Source organism: Parasteatoda tepidariorum, chromosome 2 (genome assembly GCF_982258835.1).
Source record: "Parasteatoda tepidariorum strain Cologne lab strain chromosome 2, Ptep-v5.0, whole genome shotgun sequence".
Lineage (NCBI taxonomy): Eukaryota > Metazoa > Arthropoda > Arachnida > Araneae > Theridiidae > Parasteatoda > Parasteatoda tepidariorum.
The window spans coordinates 31,836,362-31,857,224 of NC_141756.1; the positions used below are offsets into that span (position 1 = coordinate 31,836,362).

General features: G+C 30.7%; 1 protein-coding gene and 1 long non-coding RNA gene across 3 annotated transcripts in view; one reads left to right on the forward strand and one right to left on the reverse strand.

The window, feature by feature from the left end:
• The window catches only part of LOC107443221 (uncharacterized), an 89,861-nt gene that overhangs the window by 64,825 nt on the left and 4,173 nt on the right, over positions 1-20,863 (forward strand). Inside the window, exon 2 of the mRNA XM_071177384.2 lies at positions 15,203-15,369. Coding sequence (XP_071033485.2) covers positions 15,203-15,369 — 167 coding nt within the window. The remainder of the gene's footprint in view (positions 1-15,202; positions 15,370-20,863) is intronic.
• On the reverse strand, positions 4,205-8,916 carry LOC147814913 (uncharacterized). Of its 2 annotated transcripts, none has more exons than XR_015431343.1 (3): positions 8,693-8,916; positions 7,635-7,779; positions 4,205-4,825 (listed from the first exon to the last, which is right to left on the reverse strand). It is a non-coding gene; the product is annotated as an uncharacterized LOC147814913 (long non-coding RNA). The 2 variants fall into 2 exon arrangements; XR_015431342.1 differs by lacking the exon at positions 4,205-4,825 and adding an exon at positions 4,938-5,280.

Here is a 20,863-nt window from a genome sequence, read left to right on the forward strand (position 1 = left end):
GCGAATCCCAGTTGGGGTAAATAACGAAGCATACTTGATTTTCGGGTGAAACAGAAAAAAATTGAAAGGAGATTGGTAGAACTATATCTAAGAATCATTAGGCAATCAAATTGGTTTTGCCGTTTTTTCATCTTTTCTTCTTTAGGGACTCGATAGTTTCCAACTATCTTTTTGTTACTTCCTCGCTTCTCCGCATATTAGCCTGCGACCAATAATCAAAGAATATTATAGACAGTGTCCCCCCCCCCCCAAGTTCTTGGGCGCATTCATCCCCCCCTAAAATATTTTGCTAACTTCCCCCTTCCATGTTAGCTTGTTCGAAATAGTGCTACGTTGCTTCTTTTATTTATGTACTTAAAAAGAAAAAAATTCTCTCGTCTAAATCCCCCCCCAAACTATTCATTTTATTTAGTGTAAAAATTCCCCCCCCCCCCAAGCTTTAAGTGGGCGCATCGTGCGCCGTCCGAATATAATAGCAATTGTTTCTACACTTTTTGACAATGTCAGTAAATTCTTCTTTTAAAATGTAAAAAATTCTTAAACGACTTATTTTTCAAGGAAATAAAAAAAAAAAATTCATCCCTCCCAAAATTAAATTTTTTTTTTGTACACTCCTTTCTATTTTCATTTCATTGCTGCAGGGATTTACTAATTCCATCACTAGATGGCAGCTCTGCATTAAAGTACACTCTACTAAAGGCTCTGTTAGTAGTTTAGCATTGCAAAATTAAATTATCAAATTAATTATTAATAAGTAATTAACTAAGTTGATACATATTTCTAAATCGAGTTAAAAGTTTTATAAGTTGATACATATTTAAGTTTTATTAACTCTAAAAGTAAAAATACAATTTATTGTCCATTTTTTATATTTTATTATATTGTTATATTCGAAATCAGAGCTAGTACAACTAAACACTCAACGAAAAAAAAAAAGGTAGTAAATTTTTTTAAAACGCCAATAATAAGATAAACCACAAAAATAAGGTAACCCTGAAAACCGGTTTTTCGTTGCCATCGAGAAGATAGGACCTTCACTTCCTCTTACGGGTTCCTTATATCTACGGCACTAGTCTTAAGACAGTCGATGTTGCAGTTGAATTCCACCCAAAATTTCGCAGAAATTTAGGATAGAATATTGCACTATCCTTTTAATCGAATAACCCGCTCAATTGCATAGATTTGGCTGGAACTGATGATATTCCTTTAAGCGGGGTTGACTGGTTAAGCCTTAGCCGTTGTTTCCTCAAAAATCTTAAAGATAACATCATTGATACTTTATAGCTCTATTTAATAACAATAAAAAAGAGTTATTGCTTGTACTTTATTTAGTTTTTTTTTCTCGCTACGTCATAATTTCAATCAACAACAGTTCCGCAATTGACTGATTGTTGACACGTTCTCAGCAGATCACCGAAGTCGAGCATAACTGGCTGCTGTCAGCGTGCGGGTGAAAAACTACTTGGATCAATCTGTGAAGGGACCGAGGGTGTGAGGTATTGTTTCTCGTTAAAATGTTATACGTAAGTACTTGACTTCACGCGCATGTCGTCGGTCTATCGAAGCGAAGGGAGCCTCACCTCGGCAGAGTTCAAAATTGTGATGGCATGTCTTCAGATGATTGTCAGGAATGTTTACCAAACCGTTACCAATAGCCCATTGAGCAGCTTTAGTGCGACGTAAACAACAACAATGAAAAAAAAATTTACGTGGTAGCACTATGTCACCAAATTATCTCTGAAGTTATCTGAAATCACGTATTTAATTTGTCACGTCTGTCAAAATGTGTTTCGGTATAAGTAAATAATTTAAAAACAGCGGTAATTAAAATTAAAAAAAAAATTCTTTTGCAATGAAAGGCAAAATTAATGGGAAAGTGGTACTAATTTGCTTAGGAAAAACGTAGAAAATTACTTCAGTTTTATTAACAGCTGTCCCTCTTTTCTTTTTCTCTGGCCTTTTAATTCCTAGTAAGAATATATATATTTTTTTGGTATTCTCTCTTTAAAAATAAAAAGTCAAACAGCTGATAAAAAATATTTGTTAGATTACGGAATTATATATTTTACTGAAATATAAAATTCAAAATAATTAGTTTGGAAAAATCTTTTTTTGATTCATATTCAAAAATGTATTAATGATTTTGTAAATTAAAGAAGTTTCAATTATAAATAACTGTTTCGCTAAGATTTAAATAACTGCATATTAGTTAAATTGTTTGGAAGTGAACCGCGTTTGAAATATTTGACTTTTTATGCAGGAAAAGACATGGTGTTTCACGTTATATTTCATCTCACCAAATATTATTAAACTTCTAAATTTATTTCTCACCTATCCTGACATGAATAAATACAAAGAAATAATGAAAAAAAATATATTTAATGAAAATTCTGAGTCAAAGTGTTAATGCTGACGCTCAGTTCATTTAAGTAATGTAATAGATGCATATTGAAATACTAAAAAGTAAGCCATTATGTTACAAAAAGCAACATTTATGGAGTTCAGGTACTTATTCGTATAGATTAATCGTAAACAAGCGCCATACTATTATTGTCGCCAATGATGCTTAATTAATATGGGTAATTCCTATTATATAAATTAAAAAAATTACTTATTTACAAAAATTCCAAGTTAATGGTTAATTTCGATATTATGCCTAGTAATGTTGAATACAGTTAATCTCAATTTTAATGGGCTGAACAACAAAAAACAGTTTTTGTTATGTTTTTGCTTATTAATTTTGTCAGTATATACCGTTCAGTTTTGTCCACGATTTCATTGGGTTGTTCAGTACCGAGTTATTGTTTTTTTGATTTTATTAATCCTGTTCGAAGAGTGGATATTTAGCTAGTTGAAAATAAAAAAAAGTTGAATTACAGTTCGTTAAAAATAAGTTAACTAACGCTTTTCGTTTCCCGAAACTCTTGTTTTTTTCTCAGGTCAAGAGCTAGCCCTTGTACAATACTTATCAATATTTTAGTCAAATAACTTCTAAACGTACTATTGGACGTATTTTCAAAATTTTAATTAAATATAGTAGCATTAAATTCTAACTTGCGATTCATTTAAACTGAAATAGTTGCAGTGTTATAGTAGTAGCACCTTGGATACATATGTACTATAAAATAGTATCTTTCTCTTGATATACATCTTCAAGAAAGAATAAATAAATGAGATAAATTTTCTTTTGAATATATTTATTTTTAGTGGTAAGAGTACAGCATATGTAAAAAGTATAAAAAAGGAAGAAAAAAAAATTATTCAAGTTGGATCTGAGAATTTGAAGCACGTATATTTGTTTTTGTTCTTACACAATAGACAGAGTATGGTAGCTAGCTTGACTCTATGAAGGTGCTTGCAGATGCAATCATATAAGGTCTATGACCACTATCAGTGGCATCATCCTGAGAAAAAGAGCAGCTAAGTCTTTCTTTATAACTATTGCATAGCTGCCAACCTTATGAATCAAAAATGAGGAACACTATATGCGACAAAATTATACGCACTAATTACGAGAGTAAGATAAAAATTTAATTATTAAATCATAACATTAATAGACATACATTTAAATATGTAAATTAGTAAAACAAAACTATAAACACTATCTTTTGTGGGAAACTTATAATATTAATGTTTTATAATTAGGAATACCGGTATAATATATTAAAAACAAACATTACCTATTAATATATAATTATTTATCTCCAAATTATAAAACACTGGTAAATAATAATCTACATCATAAACAAATATTTCTGATGCAATACTACAAAAAAAAAAATTTCCAAAAATAATAATTTAGTGAAATAATCAGCAACAGACAGCTATTGGAATAATATTTTCCAATAAAAAGCTACTAAAAATTACTTTAGCACAATAATCACAGGATGCATGCTTGTGGCGATCAGAAAAAAGGATTGGTTTAAAATCAAAAATTTTATGAAAATTCAGAATTTTTATAAAAATATCAGATTGGATTTAAAAATTAGGAACAAATCCGAAAAATTCTGAACAGTTGGTAGCTATGCTATTGTCTGCTTAGTCAGCTGTAAAATAAAAGCATTTTTCTAGATAAAAAAATAGAAATCATGTTACTTTAAAATTCTACAGTGGATCAGAATCCAATCAAAGACTTCAGTTATATTAATAACTGACAACCGTGCCCGAAAATAAAGAGCTTAACTGACAATGACTGACATGTTATCTTGTTACGGTACAGAGATATTCTTCAAACTAAATGAGACTCTGCATAAACCATTGTAGAAAATCAAGTCCTGGTAAATATATCTCACAGAAAAGCTTTAAGCAGACAATGCTGTGAGACCATTCCCCGGGACAAACATGAATCATCAGCAGAATCCAGGCAAAAGCTAGAAGAGAACAAGTTGCTTCAAATTAATATTGTAATCAAGATACCTTGTTAAGATTTCAACCAATGGTTAAGTATATAGATAAAAGCACAACTCTTCAAATTGTGAATCTAATAAAGGATTGCATACATTAGTTTGAATCAATTTGAATTACAGAGTGAAAGAACTTTTAGCACAGAAGTATAAGTTTTAAGTTATAAGCACAGAAATTTTTTTATTATTATTAAATCTGGCATATCCATCTTTTCCCACGCATATGGCATACTTGCGACACTTTCAGAGTGGTCTCACAACTCTTTTGGGAGGAAGCATCACTCAAACTCATACTCGGGGATTTGACACATCTGTCACTTTAAAATCAAGACATAAAAAAGGAGTGTAAATTATTGCAACATTAGCTTTGTTGCTCGATTTTTTCTTTTTGCAGATCCCCAATTTAGTCAGGTTACTTACATCTGAAAGAGAGGGAAAGTGTCTGATTAATATTATTTAATATTTCTATTGCAGCATCAATCAGGGTTTACATATAAAGACTAATGGCTTTAAGAACAAGACAATCACAGGACATTACATCACAGCATTTAATAGTTAGTCACAGCACAGATTTTATTATATTTTCTTTACACAACATAAATGACCCCACAGCCAATTGTTCAGTTGGTGTGTGCACTGTTGAGTCACCGTTTACCCTAGAGACAGCCACGTAGGCTTCTTAAAGGCACGAGTCCATGATGGATCATGGAATGTGCATGTTGTGTTATCCCCACGCTGACTTTTAATGATGAGCCAGTACATGTTGATGAGTTTGTCCATTGTTCAGGTTTGATTGCACTGTTCCCAGTTTTATAGTATCTAATCATCTAAATTCTGTCGACATCACCAGTTCCTTAATGAATATTATTTTCTAAACCTTTTACAAGAATAAAAAATAAAATCATAAATTAATTTTCTAAACTTATTAGTATCTAGATCAAACATTAAATTAGTTTTTATTTAGAATGCAATAAATGCCACTGATAAAAACAAAAGTAATAAATATTTTTGAAATAATCAAAGTAAAAGAATATATATTATTAATAAAAGAGGAATATACTAACTGGTAGGGCACTGTCTTTTCCTTAACCACGGTGTGATTAAAGACAAATACTGATAAACATTAAAAGATCATTTAATTCATTCTGACTTTAATTATTTTATTAATACTGTAATAATTTATAAACAGTGCTGTACTAACAGTAAACAATCCATACTATAACAATACAGTTGGGGAAAAAAAACTCACAACGATTAAGGTATAATGCCACTGTTAAAAATATACAATTCTCCGAATAATCAAAACATTATAGTAATAAAAGAGAAAGATACTAACTGAGACACTCATATTAGCTTCTGTTAAGTCTAGATCTCATTTAAGCTAACAAAGAATAGAATTAGATCAATCTCCGTGCAATCTAAAATTTTTTATAATCTCTTTTAGTGTTGAACATATACCCATTGCTATTTAGAAATAGCAATTGGCATTATTCATTAGCGTTATTAGCATTATTCATTTAGTATATTTTACCAAAGGCATTTAAAGTGGAAGAGTATTTATAATTCAGGTACAATGCTCTAAACAATCTTCCCTCTGTCCTTTAAGGGTAGAACCAGAATCATTGAGAGAGAGAACTAGTCATAAAATATTCTATTGCATCTAAAAAATTTTCTGCATTGTGTAAAGTAGCACAGATAAGAATATTAGAAAAAAACACTCTCTACTGAATATTTTTCTTTACAGCATCATAGTACTAAATCTGTTCAAGTACTGTCAGGGATCTGTCCAGACATTCTGTAAAAGGTCCGTATTTGTAAAATTGGAAAAAAATTACTTGTAATTTGTGAATATAAAATAAACGTTAAGTCACATTCTTTCAACCAGGGTCCTGCTTTTGTGAATTTGTGCAAATAGGGTCTGTTATTGCAAAAAAAAAAAAAAAAAAAAAACTTTTTCAAGGAGTTTTTAAATTGTAAAGACTTACAAGATTATGTCCAACACTGTAAAATTATAATTAAAAAAATTAAAATTTAAAAAATAAACAGCAATTGCTGCTACTAAATTAGAGATGCAACATACAAATATTTGGTATTTTGCCTATACTGCTGAACGCAGAATATTCATTTCGGACGAATAAAGGAAGAATTGTCTGCCGAAGACAAAATTTATTTAGATTACATCTGTCGTTCTCCCCCCCCCCCCCCGGGAAGGGCTTATTTGATTAACAAAACAATAATGAAGATAAACGAATTTGTGAAGGGTCTGAGTAAAGGAAAAATTATTTTGTGAAATGTCCGTTTTTATGAAAAGATATTTTGTGAATAGTTCGTTAACGGACCCAAATCTCTTCTAAACAGATATCTGACTGTGACTACTCTTTCTTATTTGTATGGGATGAGTTCTGGTTATCTGGCTAAATGTCAAGACAAGATTACAATATTTTTATATTATTAGTATATAAAGTTGTGTATAAATACACTTCTTTTTTTAGCAACTTTGCTATGCATTCTTCAAAGATGTTTGCCAGTTGAATATGGCCCTGGCAGTTTAAATGCATGTGATCTTAACCAATACATTCATCCACAGATAAAGCTGATTCACAGAACATTAGCCCAAGTAAAATTCACAAAGTTTTAATTACTTCATTGAATCGCTTTATAGTGACGTTTTCAAGATTAACAAAATGTTGATGCATACGCTGATCTTTCAGCAAGAGAAATTTCTAAACTCTTCGTTCGAGAAAAACAACTCAGAAATATTTCTGTATTGTGATCTGCCGTGCCAACTACAATCGCCAAGGTGCTAAACAGATTTTAAACTTGCAAATTTAATAACAAAAAAAAAAAACACATGTAGATAGTTGTCCGGGGGTGGTTACGAGTTATACCTTCTGAGTTCCCTTCTCTTTTTATTAGTTCCTGGCGGCTGGCTACCCAGAATTATTCTTCCACAGATAACCAAACAAAATCTCCCCAATAACCCCACAAATTTTATTAACCACACAAGCCAGTTTTTTAAAGTTGGGCATTGTACCCAATTGCACATCATTAGTTCCTTTATTTTTAAGAAAAGCAAAATAAATTATTATTTTATAGCACAACCATAAGTAATATTAATAAAAAAATAAATAAGTATCTGAATTAGAATAGTTACACAAGATACTAACAATGCCAACAAATGGTTTAGATACATAATCATTAAATATGTAAATAAATTACATTTCAACTTACCAACATGAATTAAGACAAAAACACAATCGTCCCTTCACAACTGCACACTTAATTTGTCCACACCGATTCCAGGGTGTGCAAACATCGATATCCCATTTCCATTCAGCATTTAAGTAATTAGCCAAATACTTCTCCAAGGAATCACCTAGTAAAAAAGTATTTTATGAAGAGAAAGAAGAAATATGAAAAGTTTGCTTTACATTGTCCACGCAAACTGTCAAAAATCTTAGGGTAATGAAAAAAATACAATTATAGATATAGTTTGAGAAGTTAAATAATTGAAAAAATTCAATTTCATATTAATATCCAATAAAGATAACTTAAATTTAAGATAACTTGCTAATCTGAATTATCTTCTAATTTATTATAGTATTTGTATTATGTATTTTAAATAAAACAAATTATTGAGTACAAATTGTTTTGCACATAATTGTGATACACCTATAGAATAAAAATTTTTTTTGAAAGTATGCATGCTCATAATTTATTTAATAGTTAAGACAACCTAAAAGAATAATAATGAATGCAGTAACTGTGAATGAAAATGATAAATATTATCTAAATTTGTTCCATTTCTCTCAGAATTTTTTTTTAGATTAGTTTACAATAAAATTGAAACAAATTATTTTAGACATGATCAAAACCCTCTTCACTATTTTTAAGAAAATTCAATATTAATCTTTCTATATATAATAAATTTTAATTAGCAATATATTTCATAGAAAAAAAAAAAGATACCTCTATATTATGTCACTAAAATAAACATAAATCAAGTAATTCAACTAAATGAAATTTCATTACTAAACTGCTTCACACAATTTCGGCAGATCAAACAAAGGATTTCTAAGGAAGCAGAGAAAAACTTTGATAAATGAATTTTTATAACGATTTTCTTAAAATACATACATTTTACAAACTATTTACTTTAAAATCTAACGCGTGGTATTCACAGATATTTAATAAAATTCATTAATCTTTTTAAAAATTTCATGTAATTTTTTTATATACTGCTATGAAACGTACACTAATATTATAAATCTTTAATTAATAAGAATTACCTGTAATTAAAACTTTCATGATGATAAAATATGAAATCCCGCGCAGCCAAATACAGAAAATGGCTTCCTCTAACAATAGCTTTTGTTTAAACAACGCCAATTGCTTTGGCGAAAAAGTTTGGTCACACAATCAATATAGGGTTATAAGAAGATTGATGGATAAAAGCTAGCGTCAAGCTCACTCCGCCCAGTTACCAATTCCTAAATTGACCAAATATCGTGATGTGTCCAGTGTCAAAGTTCACCCTGACATCTGTTTGGTACAGTGATTGATCTTTCCATCTTTATGTCTTTGTTTGAGTTACACGAGCAAAGGAGGGGATACAAGCGTCTATATTCTTTGTCTACGAAGTACTTAGATTGGTTTGAATAAATTATCAAACTGAGCATGCGCGTTATTAAAATTGCGCCAAACAAAAATGCTAAAAACGCCATTCTAGTAAACCTGACAAAACGATGAAGAGATAACGATGAAAACGATGATGTAATCGACCAATCAAATGCCTCTATTTATTAAAAAGGCGGTCAGCCAAGCAACAGCCTGTTGTTATAAGTCGCTACTTGCCAGGTTGGAATTGTATTAGTCAAAGTTCCTTTAGAAATAATTTATTTTGTTGCTTTATCTAAGTTTATGAATTTAGTAAACATATTTAAAACTCAGTTTATTAATTAAACTAAAAGATAAATGTTATTCCTAGTAAGTGGAAGTAGTTGTGTCTTTTTCATATTATACCCAATTGACCCATTTCTCTTAAAATGTGAATCACGCTTTAACTGTAACTGATTGTTAAGTTTATTTATTTTGACATTGGTATGTTGTGTTCATCGAGGTTGCGTTGAAGCATCCAGGCATAATTCATAAAAACCTTACGCTGGTGTTATATCAATCCATTTAATTTGAGATTTTGTTACAAAATGAGTTTTTGTGAGAGCAATGATTTGCAACTGTTATGCTTAAAGTGTATTTCTTTTAACTTTGATCGGTATTTCATTCTATTTAATTCAAATGTAAAAGAAAATTTGTTATCTTGCATCAAAGTTATTCGTAAGTATTTTGTCTGATAGAATGTTTATAGTGAAAACTGTTTATCATAAGCATTTCAGTGTAATGATGTTAAAAAATATTAATTCCTTTTTTATTTTACAAACTTTTGCATTCCTTATACTAAAATACTCTTATTTGTAAAAGCTGGACCTGTTCTTAGCGTGGTAAATTGCAGTCAAAAGTGGGTAAATTCCTAGAATAGTCTTTTTAAAATATAGCCACTTTGACCAAGATTTCAGTATTGGCATCTTGTGACTAAAAAGTCGCCAAATTTTGGTTACAATTGGTATATGCAAGTAACTAAAAAATAGTAGTACAGAAGGAGTTTCTCCCTGGCAAGTATAGCTTGTAGCCACACTGGACAAATGATTTAATATTGATTTTAATTTTTTTTTTTTTTTTTTTTTTTTGTGATTTATGAGATACCTTGGCAGTAGTAGTTGACCAGCAGGTACCTATATCTAAATGTACCCTGCTCAGGAATTGTGCCTGTCTAGTTGCTCCTCGTTTGCAAAGATTTTTATTTTATTTCTCATGTATGGGGAGATTTCCATATTGTGATCTGTGGCAGAATGATCGCCAAGTCTTGGAAACTTCCGGGCAGTGGCCAGCGAGAAACCAAATAAAACGTCACAGAAAGGGACTAACTTGAAAGGTTTCGTTATTGTTATTGTTTCTCATCCTCTAATTGTCTGACGAAGTCAGACAAAATCCAGTAGGTTGTTGACCCTCAAAGAGTCGAATACAAGAAGTGGAGAAGCATATAAATCCTCCTTGGAAAGGCCCAAGCAGTCAAGCATGTGTTCGGCTGAGGCCTGCTGGGCTTTTCATTTGGGGCAGACTGCATAAGTCTTTCTTCCTTCAAAGTACGAGAGACTATTCATGTGTCCACTTGACAGTCTGGAAATAGCTGTTTGAGATGCTCTATCACCTATGTGATGAAGTGAAGAGCCCGGTTTCTTGGCCGCATACCAATCGCCCTCCTTGGCCAAGCGATCCGCTTGCTCAGTTCCAAAGATGTCAACGTGGGATGGTATCCACTGAAGATGAACGTCGTGGTGCTTTGAAATAAGTTGAAGTTTAAGAAGGATGGAGATGCTTGTTTTGTCTCCAACTTTAGTTCAGTGGTATAGGTGTTGAAGGGAGCTGCGACTGTCTGACAGGATCCAAAGATCTCCAAAGTCACTCTCGTTGATTATAGCATCGATGCCCTGTTCGATCGCAATTAATTCACTTCGAAAGACTGAAGTGAAATCAGGATTACGGAGACAGATGGAGTAATTTTGCCCAGATTTTTCAATGAAGACGCCGCTACCAGCTAGGTTTCCCAGTCCACTACCGTCTGTAAATTTTTATGGCGTCACTGGGAATCTTACCTAAAATTTCCAAAGCTAGCTGCCTAAGTTCAGCTGGAATATGATCTTTCTTTGTGACCGGAGCAGAAAAGCCGAAGTGGAAATGGACTCGGGGGATTCCCTCTGAAGGATTCAGACAAGATTTTAAGGAGTGGGGCTTAACGTCTTCAGAAGGCAAATGCAGAAGTTCAGCATGACTAAATGGACTGTTTTTCTTCAGTCGCTGATTGTTGCGCCAGTTGTTAAGGTAAAGAGAGGTTCTATTGTGCTGACCAAAGCTAGAAAGTTTGTTGAAGTAATTGTTGAGATTAGCCTTTCTTCTAGTTTGGAGAGGTTGAAGATCAGCCTCAAAGAGGACTATTTCTTTAGAGTAATTATTCTTGTAGCTAGTATTCCAGTAATTATTCTTGCAGCACTTAGTTGGACCCTTTCCAAGTTAGTCCAGAAGCCAGGTTAGTGGCAGAAGCACAGGAGTACACAGGTAAGCCGTATTCCAGGATGGGTCTAATGAGAGACAAATAGCTATCTCTTAACGTGACAGCATCTGCTCCCCAATCTTTGCCCGCAATATATTTAAGAAGTTTAATCGTTTTCTGCATTTTGAAACAATATGTTTGTTGCTTGTCCATTCTGGGTCTGAGACGTATCCGAGATAAATTGGATGCTTTTCATAAGCAAGACTCTTGTTATCCATCTTTATATTTGACTGATAGTTGTACAATCTTTTGTTGGTGGTAAAGAAAGTGACAATGGATTTGGCAGGATTAAAACAAAGTTTGAACTCCAAAGCGTAATCTGAAAAAGCAGATAATGCATTGTTGAGAATCCTTTCCATTTCGACTAAATCATTTCCAGAGCTCCAGAGAACGATGTCGTCAGCAAACAAACCAACTTTTACCGCTTTAGGAGGTGTTTTCTCTATGCCTGCCAAGTAAAAAGAGAAGAGCATAGGGCTCAGAACCGAACCCTGAGGAACGCCCTGTCCGAGCTCAACTGGGTCTGAGAAGGTGTTGTTAAAATTCACCCTGATAGATCTGTGGTGCAGGAAATCCGAGATCCACGCCAAGGTGTTACCACGAATGTTAAATGTGTCGTGTAGTTTAATTAATAGCTTGTGCTTCCATACTTAGGACTTGAAAGGTATAACTCGTAGCCACCCCCAGGCAAACATCAAAAGGTTTTTTTTCTAGAACAAATTTGGGGATATTTCCGTATCGTGATCTGTGATGGCAACAAGATTCGCCAAGGCGCAACAGATCGCGATATGAAAATATCCTCTCATGCACCACTCCCCGGTTGTTACGAAAATTTGGTCTTTTTATGGCCACAGGTATCAATATGGAAATCTTTTCATCAGCATTGATCAGCCAATCCATGTTCAACTTAGGGATTTTAGTGCAACAAAAGGCAATGCATTCTTTAACTGTTCTATGCATAAATTTAAATTTTGTTATTAATGTTAGATTAATTCCTACATCATTCACTTGTTAGAAAAATTTTGTTTATACATTATTAGAAAAAAATAGGTACAGAAATTTAGCAATACATTTAAAAATTGTAATGTATGTGAAATATATATAATCTTCTTCCTGATATAATTGTTTTAAAATTGTTTGGTGATTTTTTGAGGTCTTCAGTAACACAAATAATTGACTATTCTGTGCAGTATTACTATTAAGTAATTATTGTTTGAATATTTTAGGTAATGTTTTTAACTTCAGTGAAAAGTAGAGGTCTGTAGCTAAATATGGTTCATTTATTAATAATTTCATCTGAGACAATTTTTCTTTCCTTATGTAATTATAAAATATTTTCTACAGTTAAGCATATGTAATGAATTTTACAGAATTTTTGTATCTTGGATTATTCTTTTTATAAGCAACTGAATATTACTCTTATTTTGTAAATAATATTGACCTGTGTTAACGTAGTCGAGAGGTTAGAGTCCTCCAATGTAGAGTTGTGGAGAGACAAAGATACTGAGTTCAATTCTGAGAGCTCAAAGAAAATGTAAGAATCTATAAATGTAATATAAGATTTTATTTATAGATTTTTACATTTTCTTCGAGCTCAGAGGATGAACTCCGTATTCCTGTCTTTCCAGGACGACAATTGTAACCTCACAGCTACGCTGACGCATGTCGATATATCTAATATGATATTATCACAAAGAAAGAAACTAAAGATTATCAAGACATATAATATAAATAAAATATTGTCCTTTATATTTCAAGGTAAAGTCAATGTTGAAATTCAATGAAAATATTTTTTAATTTACTTTTTTGGCAAGCTAGAACTATCAACTGAGGGGGGGGGAAGCAGATATGCATAATATGCACAAACACTGTTCATGGATGATGTGCCACAATTGCGGAAATTGTTATGTTATTCTTTACATAAAACCAAAAAAATTCCCCTATTCTACTCATAAGTGAATCTGGCAGTGACTGATATTCTAGCAGGCTAACCATGGGAGGATTAGGTGGTTTTCTTCTTCATGTAACGCAAATGCGGGTTAGTTCCCACAAGAAAAGTCCTCGAAGGCGATTTTCTCCCAATACTTGATCCAGAACTTCCCTTGTCTTCTGGATTGGATTCAAAATTACAAGGCTACAGAGTTGAACATTAGTAAATCGTAAACCAAAAAAAATTGGGTCGTCTGTGCAATGACAGTCATAAAATAAAATAAATATAAATTCAAATTTACTAAAATATTGCAATATACTTATGTCATAAATAGTTTTAAAGCACTTCATAAATAAACAACAGGCAAATTTTTTTAAAGTTATGACAAGGGGCCCCTGACTGCTCTGTGCCTAGGGCTCTCACATGTCTAGATGAGGCCCTGGACATTGCCACACTGTCCTCTCGATCACATCATTGCATTTGAAACTTTAGAGAATAGAGCTGACAGCTGTTGGTTTTTCTTCTTTGCGGCATTAAGTAAGCTCACTCACCATTGTGCTTATTATTGTTTTGTTCACATCTATTTTACACACTCAACATAAGAGCATAGCTGCCAACTGCTCCTATGAAATCGTATTTGTTCCGAATTTTCAGCTTTGTTCCAAAAATACGATTTTAGATCAAAATGTTCCGATTTTTCAATATTATAGCACCTTTTCAATTCTCATGCCAATTTTCTTTCAACCCAAGAAAGCTCTAATAACCTGGAAGCAGATCATGTGATTTTTTTGCGAATTTCGCAGATTTCCGCATATCTCAAGACCATTGGTTAGCGAATTCCTGTGAATCAAAAATTTATAATCCGATGAAATTTTGAAACTCTACCTAAATCACGCTAACGAGACATTTATGATTCTTATGCCAATTTGATTCCTTTGATTTAGTTGCTTTTCACCATTTTAAATATTAGGAACTCCGTCAGAATCTGCTAATATCAGAATACTTATTCACACGATTTTAATATCAATCATCGATTTGGTATTTAGCTGATTTAAAATTTACGCGATTTAAAAATTCAATATCGCAATTTGTATTTTCTTGTTTCTAAAATCCAATATAGTGATAACTATTCGCGCGATTTTTAGAATCCAATATCGCTATTCTTCTGAGAAGTTTTTTTTTCAATTAGTTACTATAAAGTTGTGATATTCTTCATTAATAAGTTATTCAATTAAAACTGTTAACTGATGTTATATGAAACCTGTATGGTTTATAAATTGATGTTTTGCTACTGATATTATGATTTTTGATAATCTGTCTTACTCTTTGTGTCATTATTTCCCCTGATTGGCTTATCATGCTTTGAGTTCCTATTTTTGTTTTTAACAAGTTGGCAGCTATATAAGAATGTTATGAAAATGAAATCTTTTAAGAAAATCCAGTGCAAATTTTTGAACACATTTTATCTGAATTAGTTGGTAACAAAAAGATGGAATCTAGTTACAAGATTCAGTAAATTACTTACAAAAAGTTTTAATGAAAATTTAATGTTTTCAGAAAATTTTTCATTTTATCTAAGTCAGAAGAAAGGTTTAATTGCAGCTTTCTTAGTTCCGGAAATTAATAATTATTTTTCTACAATATAGTTTTAATATTGTGTCAATTTTATTGCCTTCTCATTATTAGTTTTCCTTTTTATTGCAGGAAAATGTTATTGCGATCAGCTTTTAAGAATGCTATCAGATAATGGTACTTTAAAGAGTGAACATTTGCAGTTTGTTATTAATAAGTATACTCGGGAAATAGATATGCAATATCTTAAAAATTGCAATTTTTGTGCCATTGAAGAAAGACTAGAAGCTGTTGGCAGTGTAAGTAAATATTTTTGATGTATGCAATGGATTTTTTTTTTTTTTATCTTTTGCCAGAAAGGGAAAAGTACTGTATAAAGTCTTTTTTTTTTACTGGGGTTGAGTTTTTTTCCAAAAGAAACTTATCTTTCCAGGACCCTAGAAGAAATCCTGACAAAACAGAAGAAACTAAGAATGACCTTTAGCAATATTATAAGAATAGTTTACATTTTTGGACTTGCACATTTTTGGATTTCTATTTTCAACTTTTTTGTTTTTACCAAACTCTTACCTGTGAAACAAATTAATATAGTTCTATATAAATAAAACATTTTAAAGATTCTATGATTTTCAAACAAATTTCGCCGAAATGAGGTGGCGACAAAGGGTTGAAACTAGTTACAAAAGTTAATTAATTCCTTGTAGAAAGTTTTTTAATTGAGAATTTGTTTGTTTGCATTATGGAAAAAGTTTGCCATCCCTGCCTTGTACTTACTAGGATTATTTACTCTACTTCTTTTTGTCTTGTTACTATCTTTCACAATTTCTTATAAAATTTAATACAATGTGAGCATACATTAAAAAGAGACATTTATTTTAAATTAGAATGCAACAATAGCAAAGTATGAATTTTACTCTGATCAATTTACTGAGATTAAAGATAAGGACTGCATATTTGCATTGTGTAACTTTGGCTCAGAGAAGCTTCTCTATGACCACCTATGGTAAAATAGACTTCATAATAGATCACTTTTGTTTTTGTTAAAATATTAAAGACACTGATATTTTTATACTATTTGATGATAAAAGCGTATAATAAATCAATAATTTAGTCAATAAAATCAAAATGATTTATAATTTTTCATTAAAATAAATATAAATTTTCATGATCAACATTGTGTAGACTGATACTAAATGAACCAATCAAACTGAAAAGTAAGATTAATTATGGGTCCCACTTCGATTTTCTATTCATATTTCTTCTTTATAAAAAAGACTTCAATAGTTGACCTGCTTAAAAATGTGTTAATATCCACATTTTTATAAGCAATATCATTCCGCATTGTAGTGAAAAGAAAATTATAAAGTACAATTGACTAGGCAAAATTGGAACCTTTTTTCACACGAATTACTAAGTGGGGTCTATTTTAGATCCCACCTGAAAACAAAGCTATAAATTTTGAAAATTGTTTAGACTGTTATGATATTTCTTGGAATAATAACAGATATAACGCATAGTAAGAATCAGACCCTTATTATATGCACAATACCTGTTCTTGTTAAATTTGTCGTTTATATCAATTGCTGCGTTTTGTATTCACTCAATTTAAAAGCCGCTATTGTAATTCGTGTTCAAGTGACTTAAAAATTATACATTGGAATTCGTATTCTTTCAATTTTGAAATGAGATTGAGATTTATAATCACATGATTTTTAAATCAAGCATTGAGATTCGTATTAACACCATTTTAAAATTAAACATAAAGATTGGTATTTGTGCGATTTAAAAATCACATATTGCGATTCATATTCACGCATTGATGACAAATAAATAGAATCTCACATAGTTGTTTTTATCAAAACTTTAATAACATTCTGTCTTAGATGCTTTCTGCATAAAAAATTTTTTTTGCTTAAATTTAATGAATTTCTTCAATTATTTAAAAAAAAACGTTTTTACACATGAACATTTTTGGATTTTCCTTTTCAGCTTTTTTTGGGTTTTTTCCAAACTCTGGAGTATAAACCAATAAAAATTTCTATAAAAATTAAACATTTTTAAAAAATCCATGATTTTCAAACGAATTTACCAAAATGAGATGGCAACAATAGGGTTTAAACTAATTACCAGAGTTAATCAATGAATACAGAAAGTTTTTTAATTGAGATTTTGTGTTCACAGAGAGTTTTTCATTTTATCTAAGTCTGGTAGAAATATCAGCTCTTAAAAAAAGAAAAGTAAAGCTTTTTATTGAAATATCAATAGAAAACTGAAAGGAAGTTTATTAGCCCTAATTCAGTGTTTCACCATGTACTTTTTTCCCCACAAACAAATGCATGATATAAATAACTACCATATATATCTGTTTATAAGTTGACTTTTTAAACTCCCATAATATTCATTGAACATGAAATTTTGATGCATTTCATCCAGAGCAGGATTATACCTTTCATAGGCCCTAGGCATAGCCGTTTTTGGGCCCTCCCCTCCTTCCCCCACTCCTCCCCTCTTTTCAAAATATATGCTAAAATTTTCTTGCATATTTTATTTTACATTTTTATTAATATGGATTTTAATTTACAAATTTGTTTATCGAACTTCATCTGCAATACCGACATACTGCCGATATTGCAGTTAATATCGATAATATGTACCATTGTGATTAGTTCGATCGATAACTATGTAAACACTTCACGTCAACAATACAACAACAAACCAGCAAAGAAAACAGTGAAATTGATAGTGAGATTAATTACAAGAAATATTTATACTGCAAATAGCTTCATAGTTTTCATTATACTACTAACTAAGTGAAGGAAATTAACATTGCCAAAAGTAAATCTTTTGAAATTATTCATAAATAAATTTGCAAGGTAGGTTAAATGTTTACTAGTGAAAAAAAAAAATGATTTAATACTATTTTAATAAAATGTTAGTCACGTTTTTTCAAATGAGACATTTTAGCAATTGACCAATGTTTTTTATATATATTTTTCAGGATCACAAATTATAGTCAACAATTGGATTTGCATTCATTGTTTGGTGATATTAAATCTAAAATGGCTGACGGTTATTTAAGAAAACATGAGTCTGGTCACCTAAAAAGAAAAAGAGAAAAGTTTTAAAAAAATGGAAGGATCGATCATAAGATTCTGCAAAATAATTTATTGCCGAAAAATATTATATTTTTATTTGTATCTTCATAATTTTGTGCAAAATACACTTGTTGTTTTTAAAGCTAAATTATTTTTGTCAAAAAAAATTTTTCTCCCAAGTTTTTCGTAGGCCTCTGAATTTTGTAGGCCCTAGGCACGTGCGTAGTGTGCCTATAGGTTAATCCAGCCCTGATTTTATCCAATGAGATAAATATGAATAACTCTGTATCCATTAACTCCTTTCAAAAAATCTTTTTAATATGTTATATGCAATTAATTTTGCCTTTTCTTTCATCATTTTCATCACACTTTAAACTACATAAATTAAGCTGAAATGAATTAAGAATTATATAATTCAAGATAATTTAGTTAAGAGTATTTCAAAATGTTTAACTGAAAAAAAACTTTTAAAACATACCGTAAAGCTGCAATTTTAAAGATTCCAGAATATCATCTGTGTCGCATTCACTAAAGATATGGATGTTATTTGAGGACGAATGTATGATACCTAGAAAAAAGATTGACTTAAAAATTTTTTGTATTTTCAATATTTTAGTAATTTTTTTTTTAATTAAAATTTTTTTTATATTTGTTTTCTTGAGCTGTCGTCATATATACATAGTTAGATAATATCGACGCATTGGCGCTGTCTGTCCATGGATGCGTAGGTGGTGATTCTCCAATTTTGCAGATACTTTTTTAATATTTATTGTAATATCAAAAGGTATACGCATGCGCAAAAAAATTAGTTTGAAGTGGGGGGGGGATATGAAGCAGACAATGTAATCGTAATTTATCCAAGGTAGAAGAAAGTCAGTGTTTAATTGTATGCCTGCTCCCAAAGATGAAAGATATAACTGCCACTTTAGCCCAAAGATTAGCCAAAACCTACAATCAGCTCATTTTTTAAAACTTAGCTCAATGCGACTATCACTTTACATCGAAAATAGATGATTGCAGTGATAGCAGGAAATCTTTTAATGTAATTTCATTTTGAGCAAAATTACTAATATTACTCAATATGATAATTACTTTATATGAATGTAGTTCTATGCATAACTATTAATATTTCTGTAATGTTCTTAAAGTTAATGTGCCTGTATATAGATATTTTTTTTGTCAAGAATAAATAAAAATATTAAATAGTTAATTGTTTTCGTATATTTAATAAAATCATTCTATTATCAAAAATATTATAAGCTTGCAGATGCTTTTGGATTGTGTGCACAGATACTTTGTTTTTTTCTTACTATGCTTATATACCCGACATACCAGAAATTTGCTATCTCTTAATCACAACCATATTTTTTTTTTGAAGATAACATTTTTAATTATTAATTTTCATCTCTCTCTTTTTATTTTTATGGGTGTATGCATTACAGGGAAAAAACTGTTTAAACATCATGAAAATTTATCATACTTTTAATGAAACATTAATGCATGGTGAAACATTAACCCAATTGACGTGAATATATATCCCACTCAATTATTTAAAATCTCAAATAGTCGTCGGTAATATTTCAGACTAATGAAAAAATTCGTTTACTGTCATTGAATTAAGTTTTAGCAAAGTTCATAACAGATAAAAAAAAAACTTAAAAATATATTAATGCTTTTAAAGATATTAAGCAGTTGGAAAAAAAAATTTTTTTTAATGCAAGTGAAATTTTGTAAACTATTATATTTATGCATTATAATTTTGTCCCCTCAAAATTGGCTTGAGGCAATTTGCTTCTGTTTCTTTTCCTTTTTTTAAAAAAATTAATTATTACATTATCTTTTTAAGTTTCGATGTAAAGCCTGGGTCTGTCCTAACTTCATAAGGTCTTTTAAGTTGTAATTTTTACACTAAAAATAAATGTTAAATGATGATGTAGACGAATATTGTTTATGGTTATTAAGTGTGGTTCATATATCATAATAATGGGTATCATATTAATCACGATAGATTGAAAATATAAATAAATTATTAGCAATAATTTATTTTATTTAATTCAATTTATTTTCTTTGATTGACATTTCCTTTGTACAGCTGTACAATAGTTTGTGATAGTACTGAAAAGAAGCATTTTTTAACTATAATAATAATAAAGAATTTGATATCATTAACAGAACATGGTTACTTGTTTGGAGCATCAGATTTATTCCTCATGGAAATAGAAATCATAGCAAAATAAAAAGTTATTTTTGAAAATAAACCCAGATTTCTGTAGAGCATGTTTTTGAGTATAAAAATTTTGTGAAGGATTCGTCAATGAACCCAAAATTTTCCTATAGGTACAGACCCCTGTAAAATGTTCTCAGTCTGTATCCGTGAACCCCTGGTCTATGATATTCAGCTTGATTGACCTGCTCTTAGAAAAGTTCACACTCTGGATTGAATTATGAGATTGGTCAAGCAATTACATATATACCACTTACATATATACCAGCAATTACATATATACCAAGTTTACTAATGCTTATAGTCAGAGAACCTACAATGTACCAGCAAATAAAAAGCCCAAGAAAACAAGTCTGAAATAAACGGGGATCAATGTCACAATTCAGAGGACATGAGTTGTAAATCTCGGGAATGTTTTCAGAAAAGAGATTATTTTTTTAAAAAATCCATCCAAATAATAATGGCATGCAACTT